At 43.1% G+C, this 12,808-nt stretch overlaps 1 protein-coding gene across 2 annotated transcripts; it reads left to right on the top strand.

Annotated features, from left to right (window-relative positions):
• The first annotated feature begins 8,245 nt into the window (after positions 1–8,245).
• LOC121140033 (integrator complex subunit 6-like) lies at positions 8,246–11,414 on the top strand. 2 transcript variants are annotated; one of them, XM_040744642.1, is made up of 4 exons: positions 8,246–8,470; positions 9,986–10,327; positions 10,689–10,782; positions 11,153–11,414. In XM_040744642.1, the coding sequence occupies exons 1-4, from the start codon at positions 8,344–8,346 to the stop codon at positions 11,250–11,252; spliced, it is 663 nt and encodes a 220-aa protein (XP_040600576.1). In that variant the 5' UTR covers positions 8,246–8,343; the 3' UTR covers positions 11,253–11,414. The 2 variants fall into 2 exon arrangements, with proteins under 2 accessions (XP_040600576.1, XP_040600575.1); XM_040744641.1 differs by having other exon boundaries at positions 10,689–11,414.
• Positions 11,415–12,808: the final 1,394 nt, after the last annotated feature.

The following is a 12,808-nucleotide window of genomic DNA, read 5'->3' as shown; positions in this document are numbered from 1 at the left end:
GGGAGCAGAATACAGGACATTTGAGTACTTTCATGACCTCTGCTTATGTGTCTGGGTCGCATGTGTGGTGGAGAGGGAAGGATGATGGTGGGAGGAGGATGGAGGGATACGGGTGATCCAGGCCCTGAGTTCAAATCTCCATCACACACATAAAAAGCTGACACAGCTGCAGGCACCTGTAACCCAAAAGCTAAAAGGATTGGGAGCAGGAGGGAGGAGGGAGAGGTGACAATATAAGGGAAGGAGGTGGGCAGGAGGGGGTGAGGCAGAAAGGGGAGGAGACAAGGCAGAAGTGAAGAGGGAAAGAAAAGGAGATGAGGATGAGGAAAGGTAATAGGAAAGGACATCTCAAGCTCTCCTTGTACTCCACATTCGTATGGCCACGAGGGAGGTTGAGGCAGGAGAATTACAAGTTCAAGTCCCACCTGGGATATATAGCAAATTCATACCAGCTTAGTGAGGCCTGTCACAGAACAAAAATAACAAATGTAAGAAGTACTAGGGTTATGTCTCAGGGTGCTGGTTTTGCTAACATGGTTAAGGATCAAGTTTCAATCCTCAATACTCTTAAAAACAGATGTCTGGGGATTAGATCCAGTGAAAACCTCAGTTAAGCACCCCAAATCCAAGATGGGCAGAGGACTGAGTTTAGAAAGTCATTCTCACCTCTACAAGCATACCATCGCACACAAGCACTCATGATATGTCTCTCTCTCTCTCTCTCTCTGTCTCTGTCTCTCTCTGTCTCTCTCTCTCTCTCTCTCTCTCTCTCTCACACACACACACACACACACACGTAATACTGTTAAACATAAAGCAATCTTTGCCCTAAGTTCGCATCACAGGTGTTATTTCACGTCTCCAAGGCCTAATTTTTCCTTGTCTCTGTGAAATGACTGATCTTTTCTGCAGTAATTTGCCGACCCCAGTGCCATAAAAAAGTTTGTTTTCCATGCTTGTTTCCAGACCCTCTGTTCCTTTCCATTGCTGTTTGCCCATCCTTGCTCCAGTACCATATCATTTTAATCATTTTGCCAGGTATACTGAAACCCTTATCCAGCAATATGTCGAAGACTGTTTAGAGAGCCTAAACTTCATATCCATACTCATTTTGTTATCAGGTTGCCATTTTTTCAAGACAAATTAACATAGCAGAATTTCGAATGACATTATCATCCTTCTGGGAGTAAATGTTGCTAAGAAGGTGGTTTTTGTTTTGCTGTTGTTTGTTTTTAACATAGGATTTCACTGTGTAACCCGCCTGGAACTCATTTGTAGACACAGCTAGCCTTGAATTCTCAGAGATCCACCTGCCTCTGAGGTGTGTACTACCACACCTATCTGTGCTGTTGACCTCTAATAACAAGATATCCACTCCACAGACACATTGTTCATTTCCATTTATTGCAGTCTCTAAATTCTCTTAAGTATGACTTACCCTTTCTATGGACTGTGCTAGCACATCTGTCATTATATTTCTAAGTGGTAAAGGGTTAGGGCACACTCCATTGCTACTAATTTATTTACTAACTTGTGTTTACTATACAGAAGTACAGGTGGCTTGTGATTATTGGCCCTCAGTCCAGAAACTTGGTTACTGTCACTTAATAACTGCAATGACTTATTTTTAATTTGTCGTATTTTATAGTGTGTGTGTGTGTGTGTGTGTGTGTGTGTTCCCCATATATGCCAGAAGACAGAGTCAGATGCTTTGGAGCTAGAGTTATAACATGAGCCCTCTACAAGAGCATTCTTAACCACTGAGTCAACTCTCTAGCCCTGGCTTTATATAATTTTATTTTATTTTAAAAAATGTTTATTACTTTAAATTATGCATCTGTGGGTATATGTACATGGAAGTGCAGTTTCCCACAGAGGCCAGAGGATCCCCTGGAGCTGGAGTTACAGATGGTTGTGAACAACCAAATGTAAGTGTTGGGGATTGAACTCAGGTCCTCTGGAAGAGAAGTGTATGCTCTTTACTGCTGAGCCATCTCTTTAGCCCCTGGCTTCCTATAATTTTTAAAATTTTATTAATCTTTTAGAGTTTACTTCTTTATGTGCATTGGTAGGGTTTTTTGGGGGGTTTTTTGCCGTTAGGTGTGTCTGTGTGAGGGTTCAGGAGCCCTTGGAACTGGAGTTACAGACGGCTGTGAGCTACCACGTGGGTGCTGGGAATGGAACCCAGGTCCTCTGCAAGAGCAGACAGTGCTCTTAACTGCTGAACCATCTCTCCAGCCCTGGTTTTATATCAGTTTAAATGCTCTCTCTATACAGGAACGTCACCTGTAGGTAATGGCGCTCCCCCTATTCCTTTCCAGTCTTTGTGTTTTCACATTTCCCTGTTCTGCCACAGTATCAAGATGTCTAACATTTTATTGGGTAGAGAATTCACTCATCCTAGACTTGTTTTAATATTTTAGGGAGAAAATGCTTACTATGTCAAGTGGATTTTGACATTGTCATAGAGTAGGGGGTTTTTGTTTGTTTGTTTGTTTGTTTGTTTGTTTGCTGTATTATGTATTTATTTGGTTGGTTGGCCTTTTGAGGCAGGGAGAAGTTTGAGATAATCTATGTAGTCCTGGTTGTCCCGGAGCCCACTATAAAGATCTGTCTGGCCTCAAAGTCATAGAGATCCTCTTACCCCTGCTTCCCGTGCATTGAGATTAAAGGTGTATACTACCATACCCTGCCTGCACTTTATTGTTAATTGTTAGGCTAACCTGCATCGTAATAGTGGGTGTCATCAAGATCCCATCCCTCATGTATCATTGCCCTGTGCTCATGTTCATCTGGCCATCCCCTCTGCTGTCCCTCTTTCCATCCAAAAGGGCCTGCTGCTGCTTCTTGAGTGCATACACAGTGATAAAATCTTGACTGTCATATGAGAGAAAAAACAGGTTTTTTGTATCTGATAGAAACACTTCACTAGGTTACAGGAGCTCTTTTGTATTCTCAGTTGCTGATCCTTTCAGATCCCAAGAGGATTTGAACATAAAATAACTTGCTGTTTCCATGACCCTTTCCTGCACTCAAAACTGATTGGGGTTAAAACAGCCTTGCTTTTCTGCATTGAACTGTACGGTGACATGCTGCATGGTTCCCACCCACCTTTGGTTTCTTCTTGATCATCTTTTATTTAACATATGCGTCTCAGGGCTGGTGAGATGGGTCAGGGTTAAAGGTGCTTGCTTGCCGCCAAGGCTGATGACCTCATTTCAATCTCTGGTACCCACGTGGTGGGACTCACCTGGTACAAGCCACTAGTTGTCCTCTGTCCTTCACACTTACACACACACACACACACACACACACACACACACACCATCATGTAGGTTGGTGTCAGCTTCTGCTGGCTTCAAAAAATGAGCTAGAAATTTTTATGTTTCTTTTTCTGTTTCATGAAATAATTTGTGTAACACATTTTTTTTGCCCAAATATTTAGAAGACTCCTTACCAGAAGCCTGTGGATACAAAGGTTTCAAATTTTGTCCTGACGAATCTTACCAAATACAAACACATTCAGATTTTTCTCTTCTATTTTTAAACTTAAGTGAAGTTTTTTCATAATATTTTGCCCCTCCCACTTCTCCACGTCTGTTCCCGTGGTTATATAGTCTTGCTTTTTTTTATTTGCTTTGGAGTCCGCGTGTCTTTCTGTAGCCTAGACTGGCTTCCAACTTGCAGCAGTCCTTCCTACGTCTCCAAACTGGATTACACTCACCTTCCCGGACGCCAGCTTGTGTCCCATCTCTTCTCTCGGGTAATTGTTTGCTTTGCTGCATACAGCTTTCCAGGTGGATGCAACACCATCTGCCATTTCTTTTTTTTCCTGACTCAGTGAGATCATATTTGAAAAGTCTTTGTGTTTATATCTTGAGGTGTTATTCCTGTTTGCCTGTAGCAGTCTCAGTGTTTCAGGTCATAGTTTAATCCATTTTGAGTTTCAGTCTATCTAGTTTGAGTCTTGTACGTGTAGATACTCAGTTTGTCAAGCACCACCTGGTGAAGAGGCTCCCATTCCTCCATTTATGTATTCTTGGCACCTTTGTTGAGAAATAGTTGTATTTATTGATCTTATTTCTTGGGTCCCCTATAATGTTTAATCATGTCTCTCTCTTTCCCCTCCTCTCTTCTCTCCTCTTTCTCTCTGTCTCTGTCTTGTTGTTTCTTTCTCTCTCCTATCCCATCCTGCCTCCCCTCCCTGTCTCTCTCCCTCTGGGTGCCAGCACAGGCTGTTTTCTCACTGTGATTCTGTAGTATAATTTGAATTTAGGAATTGTGATGCCTCCAGTATTGCTCTTGCTTAGTTAGGATTGATATTATTATTTGGTGTCTTTTCTGCTTCCATCTAGATTTTTAGAGTTCTTTTTAGTTTTGTGAACGGTGTCACCACTGAAATTTTGGTGGGGGGTGACATTGAACTTGTCCATCACTTTAGGTAATATGGCGACTTTATGAACATGATATCTGCCAACTAACCCTTGCACATGAGAAGTCTTTCCATCTTCTAGCATTTGTTTTGAACATTTTAAAAATGTATTATTTATTTTCTGGGTATGAGTGTTTGTGCACCACATGTGTGTCTGGTCTGCTGCCTGTAGAGGTCAGCAGAACATACATGTTGGATCCTCTGGAACTGGAGTTAGAGGGCTGTGAGCCAACATGTAGTGCTGGGATTTGAACCCTGGTTCTCCGAAAGAGCAGTTAATGTTCTTAATCTCTCCAGCTAGCAATTTCTTAAATTTATCTTTTCAGTCTTTTATAGTTTTCATGGCAGAGCTCTGTTATTTATTTGGTGAGGTTTATCCCTAGGTGTATATGGAGGCTATTGAAATGGAATTGTTTCCTTGACTTCATTTTCACTCTGTTATCATTGTGTAACAAAGCCACTGATTTCTGAATTTGGATTTCATGCTTTGCTACTTACTGACAGTCACATTGAATGTGTAGAAGTTGGGCGTTTGTTCTCTCCTCCCACCACAATGACTTTGTGTGAGTTGAGCTATACTGCAGACCCATGGTCTGTTAATTGATGAAATGTGGTGTTGAAGTCAGTCACTCCTCCCTAACCCCTCATGTCTAGTACTTCTTGATCTGTGAAACTGATTGCACCAATGTGGGAATAGAAAATACCTCTGGCTTCAAGACACTGAACTTTTTCCGGATCTTCTAACCAAGTTAATGCTATGTCTTGAGATTATTTGAAACTACATATATAACCTTTCATTCTACTGTGAACTCAGCCTGTTTAACTTGACTTTGAGAAAGCAGTGTAACCAGCATTCCTACGTCCTAGATTTTCCATGTCATCAGCCTTTACTAAATGTATAGCTTTAATGTTAAAGTATGTATGCTTCCATGCCCCTGATCAAGGATAATGTATGTGTGTATCTTGTGGGAATCATATGCTGAAAGCAGCTAACAAGTTAAAAGCAACCTTACATGACAAATGTCCCGTAAATGTTGGAAGCAGCATGTGGTTATAATGGTTGATAACAGCTCTCTGCAGGTTTGAATGCTATTATGGGTAAGTTTGGGTCAGTAAAGTAACTTCTTCCCTTGCAAAACTCGGTTAAAGATCTCTGTAGAAAAGAATTTCTCATTCCTTTCTCATACTATGTTTTCTGTGCTATTAAATAAATACAGAACAAAGCCCTTTGTTAGGGACAGTCAAGCACCATACATGTGGCAGACAGACAACAGACAGGCCCCAGATCAGAAACTGCAATCAGACGGATGAAAGACACAGGGAGAAGTAGAGAACTCAAACGTGAGCTCACTATTGCCCTAAAGCACTCCGTGAAGTCCCCTAATACCTCCAACATTTGCCTGTGTATTTACAGTGTGAGATCTTTTGATGGATTGTCCTCTTTATTAAGATGCAGTGATTTTCTTTATCCGTTCTTGCGGTTTTTGTCTTGAAGTCAGCTTTTCCAAATAAGAGTATAGCTGCTTTTGCTTGTATGTAGATTCTGTTTGCGTGGAATACAATATTCCAAACTTTCACGTTTTGTCTTTTGACAATGAGGTAAGTTTCTTGGAGACAGGGCACAGTGGAATCTTGTTTTTCTTTTTTCTTAGCATTTCTCAGTTCTGCTTAGTTTTTAGTGGCTGTGCATTTTTATGCAGGTGTCTTCACCTGTGCATGTCTGTGCATGTAGAGGCCAGGGAATGACGTCAGGTGTCTTCCTCTAGTGCCTTCTACCTTAGTTTTTAAAGACAGAGTCTCTCAGTGGACATGGACCTCACTGATCTGGCTAGACCAGCTGGCCAACCAGCCCCAGGGACTGTCCTGTTTTTGCCACTCTGACTTCCGGTGTTGAGGTTACAGATGCATGCCATTGTACCTGATGGTTTCTAAGGTACACGTGCTGGTTCAGCAGCCACTTTAGACACCAAGCCGTCTCCCCAACCCTCAGGCTGCATATTTTCTGGAGAGGTAACGTTTATATTTAGAGCAATCACAGCAAGGTATGTACCGATTTCTTCCTTGTCCATCTTAAAGCTTTGTCTTCACTAAGGTAAAAATGTTAGCCCCTTCCCAAATGGGCTGTTGGTTTTTCTATTCTGACAGTGATGTCTTTTTTTCTTCCTCACACTCTCATGATGCTGTGAATATTTTTCTTCTGGGTGTAGTATTCTTTCCTTACTGTCTTCTTTCAGGATATCTGAGGAGTGGTGGATTGTTTTAGTTCAAGCTGATTGTAGAAGGACTTCATTTCTCCTGATTTTAAAGGATGAATCTACTGGGCATAGTAATCTGGGTTGATAATTACTGACTTTTAAGGTTTAAAATATGTCAGCCTGTGGTTCTCGTCCATTAGTATTTCTACAAGAAGTATCTTGATGCCCTGATGAGTTTGCCTTCCTGTCTCACTTGGATCTTCTGTCATGCAGCTTCCAGTTTTTTTGGTTTGTTCTGTTCCACATTAGAACCTTGAGATGACATGGAGAAGCACTTCTCTGATTATGTCTAGCTGCAAATTCCTCCTTTACTTGCATAGCCACATATTTCCCATGATTTGGGGGGATTTTCTGCCGGACTTCCACGGAGTAGTGTAGGAGCTTAGATTGTAACCCGGATCCTTTTTTGTTTGGTTGGTTTTTTTGGTTTTTCAAGACAGGGTTTCTCTGTATTGTTTTGGAGGCTGTCCTGGAACTCGCTCTGTAGACCAGGCTGGCCTCGAACTCACGGAGATCGGCCTGCCTCTGCCTCCCGAGTGCTGGGATTAAAGGCATGCGCCACCAACACCCAGCCGGATCCTTTTTTTAAGGCAAAATTTCAGAGAATTGGTCTCCTCAGCGTGTCCCAGCGTTCCTGAAAGTTGTAGTCATGATTGCTGTGGGGGTTTGCTGCTGTTGTTGTTTGTTTGCATGCTATGTGAAAGCAATTCCTCAATCTTGTCTTTAATTTCTGGAATTTTTGTTATGCTTGGTCTACAGCAGTGCTTTTCAGCCTTCCTAATGCTGCAACCCTTGGATACAGTTCCTTGTGTTTTAGTGACCCCCCTACCCTAAAATTATTTTTGTTGCTACTGTATAACAGTAACTTTGCTGCTGTTATGAATCATAATGTAAACATCTGTGTTTTCTGATGGTCTCAGGAGACTCCTGTGAAAGGGTGGTTTGAGTAGCAACCCACAAGTTGAAAACTCTCTTGGTTAAATGTTTTGCTTGACGCATCAGTCTTTGCATTTCCAAGGAATCTGTTTGGCTCTGTCTCTCCAGGATCTCTATTTCAGTTGCCATTTTTTTCATCTGCTTCAGGAATTCACTTCTTAATTGCTTCTTTAAGCTTAGGGATAATTTCTAAAACTGTACTGTAGAATTCTTTGTCCATTTGAAACATTGTGGTATTTATAGATTTAGCCACATTTGCTTTTTCACAATTATTGGATTTCTATGTTTTCCTGACTCTTCTTATTTCAGTGTCACCTGGAGGAAACTTCTTACCACATCTTATCCCAGACATATCCTATGTTTTCAATGTTGTGGTGGTTGCAGTTTGTTAAATATTATATTTTATGCTTTTCTTTCCTCCCTTCTTTCTTTCTTTCTTTCTTTCTTTCTTTCTTTCTTTCTTGTTGTTGTTGTTGTTCTTCTTCTTCTCCTCATCCTCTTCCTCCTCCTCCTCCTCCTCCTTCTTCTGACAGGGTCTTTCTACATAGCCTCGGGTGTCCTGGAATTCACTATGTAGACCAGGCTGGCCTGGAACTCACAAAGATCCACCTGCCTCTGCTGAGCTCTGGGATTAAATGTGTGTACCACCACACCCAGGAAGTAGTATATTTTCATTGCTGTTTTCTAGGGCAAGAACTCTGAAAGAAGGAGCATCACACAATGTCTAAACAGAAAGTTAGCCCTGTTGGAGAAGGAGAAGCCATGGGTCCATCACCAAAGAAAAGGTACACCATGGATATGGCGTCAAATAAATCTCTTGAAGCTCCCATCAAGGCGAAGGGAGAAGGTAAATATATCATTGTTGAGTAGACTCAAATTTTAAATAGCTTGTTTTACATGTCAATCCCAGTTCCCTCTCCCTCCCCTCCTCACGCACTCCCCCATCCCCCCCCATCCTCCCACCCTATTGCCAATTCCTTCCACATAGGAGATATCTAGAGTCTATCATTTCACTCAGGGTAGGGTCCAGGCACTTCCCTAAGAGTTCAGGCTGAGAGAGCATCCCTCTTTGTGTTATGGACACAGGATGTCTGTTAGTATTCGAGGGATAAACACTGATCCACTGCCAAGGACCCCATAGGTAGCTCAGGCCTCCTCACTGACACTCACATTCAGGGGGGTCTGGATCAGTCCCATGCTGGCCTCCCAGCTGTCGGTCTGGGGTCCAAGAGCTCTCCCCTGTTCAGATCAGCTGTCTCTGCTGGTTTGCCAGCCCATTCTTTGCCAATTTGTTCTTCGCTCCTCTCTCTCTGTCGCTGGGTTCCTTGGGTTCTGTTCAGTATTTAACTGTGGGTGTTTGCCTCTGCTTCCATCAGTCACTGGATGAAGGCTCCAGGATGGTTATAGATAGTGAACTTGATCTCCATACGAGCGTATTTATAAGTTGAAGAAAGCATGTGAAATGATGAAAGTGCTGGGAGTTGCTGCAGGGAGAGCAACAGCTATCATAGGACAAGATCTTAAAGGGGGCAGATGCTCTTCCCACCTGGCTGTGATTCTTCTCCCCCTCCCCTCCCCTTTCCTCCAGATTGTAATGCCTTCTGAGTCATCCACAGCACAAAACTGTTGTGAACATCAGCGCTCTGCGATGACACTGACATTCGCTTCTCAGCAGCTTCTGATGTAGACAGCCACCCCTTTATTAAGGGCAACTTTCTGGGATTTCTTATTTCATTTTCTGTGTGTGAGTGTTATTCCTGTGTGTGTATCTATGCCCTAGTTGTGTACCTGTTGCTTACATAAGCCAGAAGAGGGCATGGGATCCCCTGGGATTGGAGTTGCAGATGGTTGTGAGCAGCCATGTGAGTGCTGGGACTCAAACCTGGGTCCTCAGGAAGAGTGGCCAGTATCCTTTTTTTCCTTTTTAAAATTTAAATTAGAGCCGGGCAGTGGTGGCGCACGCCTTTAATCCCAGCACTCAGGAGGCAGAGGCAGGCGGATCTCTGTGAGTTCCAGGCCGGGCTGGACCGACAGCCTCCAAAATAATACAGAGAAACCCTGTCTCGTAAAACCAAAAAAAAAAAAAATAGAAACAAGTATATCAATGTGACACTAAGATGAGAGCGCCAAGGATGTATGTTGTTTCTTCATTGTCCTGTCCAACTAGTTTGTGCATATGATCATGGAGCCACAGGAATGCAGTGATGCTCTTCTATACTGTATCCTGGGGTCAGTTTGTCATGGTTGAGGTTTTTCTCTGGTGTACTCTCCTCTGCAATAATTTTAGGTCTTGAGGAGCGCAGACATGTGCAGCCAGCGAGCTCACCCACTTCCCAGCTCCATTTGCTACCTTGCTTTCCAGGTGCTACTGTTATCCAGAAAGCCCAGGTGGGGACGATGGAGGGTGATTCCAAGTCACCCAAAGTCTACCTGAAAGAATGTGACGAAAACCAGCTTAATCCTGTGGCAGGAGAAGCCATTCTCCCAAGTCCACGTGGTTCTCTGCCTGATGACTCTCTTCATCGCAAAGATGATGTCACAGTTGCAGGGGGAAGTGTTAGCCGTGACAACTCTGCAGACACTGCTACTGCACCAGCAACACCTTCATCGGAAGCTGGCCCCTATGTGTCCCCACGGAACCGAACTGTAACTAATTATGAAATAAAACATGCCCTGATGTCAGAAATCCGACGCTATGGACGCCGTAAGTACTCAAAGAATGGCTAGTAGCAAAGACAAGGCAGGTGTTTCTAGTTGTGTGATCAGAATAACCTGAAGCTGCCTCAGGAGATCCAGCCTTTGCCACAACCCAGAGTTTCTATACAATTGCCTACAGTCATCGTCACTGAAATATCTCAGTAGTCTCTGGCTTTCATTTGTAATGTTGCTTGGTCATTGCTCATAAGGATTGTGTCCGTCTCTGTGCAGAGGCATTTGGAACACATACCCACCATTTAGCATTCCTGACCACAAAGCGTATTACTGAGGTACACACAGATCCACCAAGATCCAGCCCTATTTCTTCATTTCTGGGAAATGCTCAAGTATTCTTACATTGTCTCTAGAATATGGAAGGATTTTCAAGCTGCTTGAAGAAGTGCAGGGACCTCTGGAAGCCCGGAAAGAGTTGGTAGAGTTCACCATCAAGGAAGCGGCAAGGTGGGTGGGCGCACAGGGGCACCGCAGATCTTCACGCAGTGCTTGGGTGAGGGGTGGAGAACAGCGCCTGCTTGGAGTCTTAGTCCCTGGCCCAACTTTATAGCTAAGGCTGATGACGTAGACATCTAGGTTGATGTCACTTGTGTTGGACACATCCTTCCAGGCCTACTCAACCCACCTTTGTCATGGTAGTCTTGAGCTGGGCACTGATCTCAGTAGACACCCTTCATATTGCCTAGAGTACCTGGTACCTGCAATGTACTGACTATTCCCACAGATGGTGAGCTCCTGCCTTGGGTCACACAGCACTTCCTACGACACAGGTGCTTTGGGTGTCTTTTTCTTACATGGTGTTTATGTTTATTTTCAGATTTAAAAGACACCACTTAATACATTATCTCAAGGAGATCCTGGAAAAATTAATGCCAGAAAGCTCTCTCAAGAACGATGATCTACACCCAAGTGTGTGATCCTGTTATTACTGTGGTCAGCAAGATACAACAAATACTTTAATGTGTTTCTGAATGTAGCAGGGGGATACTGAAGCCTCCTAGCATGTATTAGCTAAGATAAGTACCTCTAAGAAAACTGTCTTAAACTACTTTGAATAAAAGATGGGCTTTTTCCCTATGCATTTTTTTGAAAGCATAACTTCTGGTCTGTTGATTTTTTTCTATCCCCTCTGCTGAGTAATGTTATTTCATATCAGGTAAATATTATGACATGTCTGTATTCTGAAGCAGGTCACCAGTGTCATCTCTGGTATTTAGAACTGTGGTCTTTCCCAAGTATTGCTTTGGGGTTTTTTGTTCGTTTGGTTTTGTTTTTTGATTGTTGTGTTGTTGTTGTTTGGTTTTCTGAGATAGGGCTTCACTGTAGAACTCTGGCTGTCCTGGAACTCACTATGTAGAACTCACAAAGATCTGCCTGGCTCTGTCTCCTGAGTACTGGGTGGTAAAAGTGTGTGCTGCTGTACCTGGTGTCCCAACCGTTTCTTAATCCCATTGTCCAGAGATAGCCGCTCGACAGATCCTAGTGCTTGACTTAGGGACTCCACTCCTTTCATACCATCCTCCTTAGCCCTTGAAGTGCATTCAAGTATCATGTGATAACCAAGTATTATTCCAGAAGTCACAGACTCCTCCTCCATATGGTTGTTGATTGAGAAAGATGTGGTTTCCATAGTGATGAGCTTTTTACTTCTGCGTCCGTGTCAATGGATTCATTTTGGGATCTCCTTGAAAAGGTGATCTAACAGTGTCTAAAACTGTCAGAATAGGAAACATGGGTTCAGTGTTATACCACTAGGAGTAGCGGGTGGAGTTGGATCCTCACATTACTCCCTTCATCACCGAAGACATAAATGAGGCTATGATACAAACTGCTCCTTACACTTAGTAGCAAAAGAGAGACTTGCCAGCTCCTAGGTCCTACCTATCCAATTCCACAGGCAGTGCTATGAGCTAGAAACACAAGCAACTCTTCACTCGTAGTCATTTTAGCTAGGAATGTTGGCACATACTTGTCATCCCAGAGTTTGGGAGGTAAGAGCAGGAGAATCAGGGTTTGAAGTTTATCCTTGGCTGCAATGCTAGTGTCAAGGCTAACCCAGACTAAATAAGACTCTGTAAAAAAATATAATTTCACCCCTGTTTTGAACCAGTCAATTCCAGTCGTAGGAAACACAATGAGGCAGTGCATGTCAACAGCATGTACACTGGAGCCATCTCCCAATTTAATGACATTGCTGTATGGAGTGCCATAATGGTCAGGAAGCCATTTCTTAGGTCTATGAGTGCTGGCGTTCTCTTGATAATATGGCTAGAAAAGGAAGTCTGTGCCTTGAATAAATCTCTATGTACGAGTAAGAACAAATCTGCCCTTCTCCTTCTTTTGGTCAGCTTCCAAAATCATTGACCTGCCACCTGGAAGCCAAGTACTCACTCTGGGATGTAGTATCTTATGCAGTGTGACTGTCGTTTCCCCTGTGGGGAGATTAGGTATTGAGCAGTGTGATTGATCATGG

Source organism: Mesocricetus auratus, unplaced genomic scaffold (genome assembly GCF_017639785.1).
Source record: "Mesocricetus auratus isolate SY011 unplaced genomic scaffold, BCM_Maur_2.0 Super-Scaffold_100003, whole genome shotgun sequence".
In the NCBI taxonomy this organism is placed as follows: Eukaryota; Metazoa; Chordata; class Mammalia; order Rodentia; family Cricetidae; genus Mesocricetus; species Mesocricetus auratus.
This window is presented reverse-complemented; position numbering and strand designations above follow the sequence as displayed.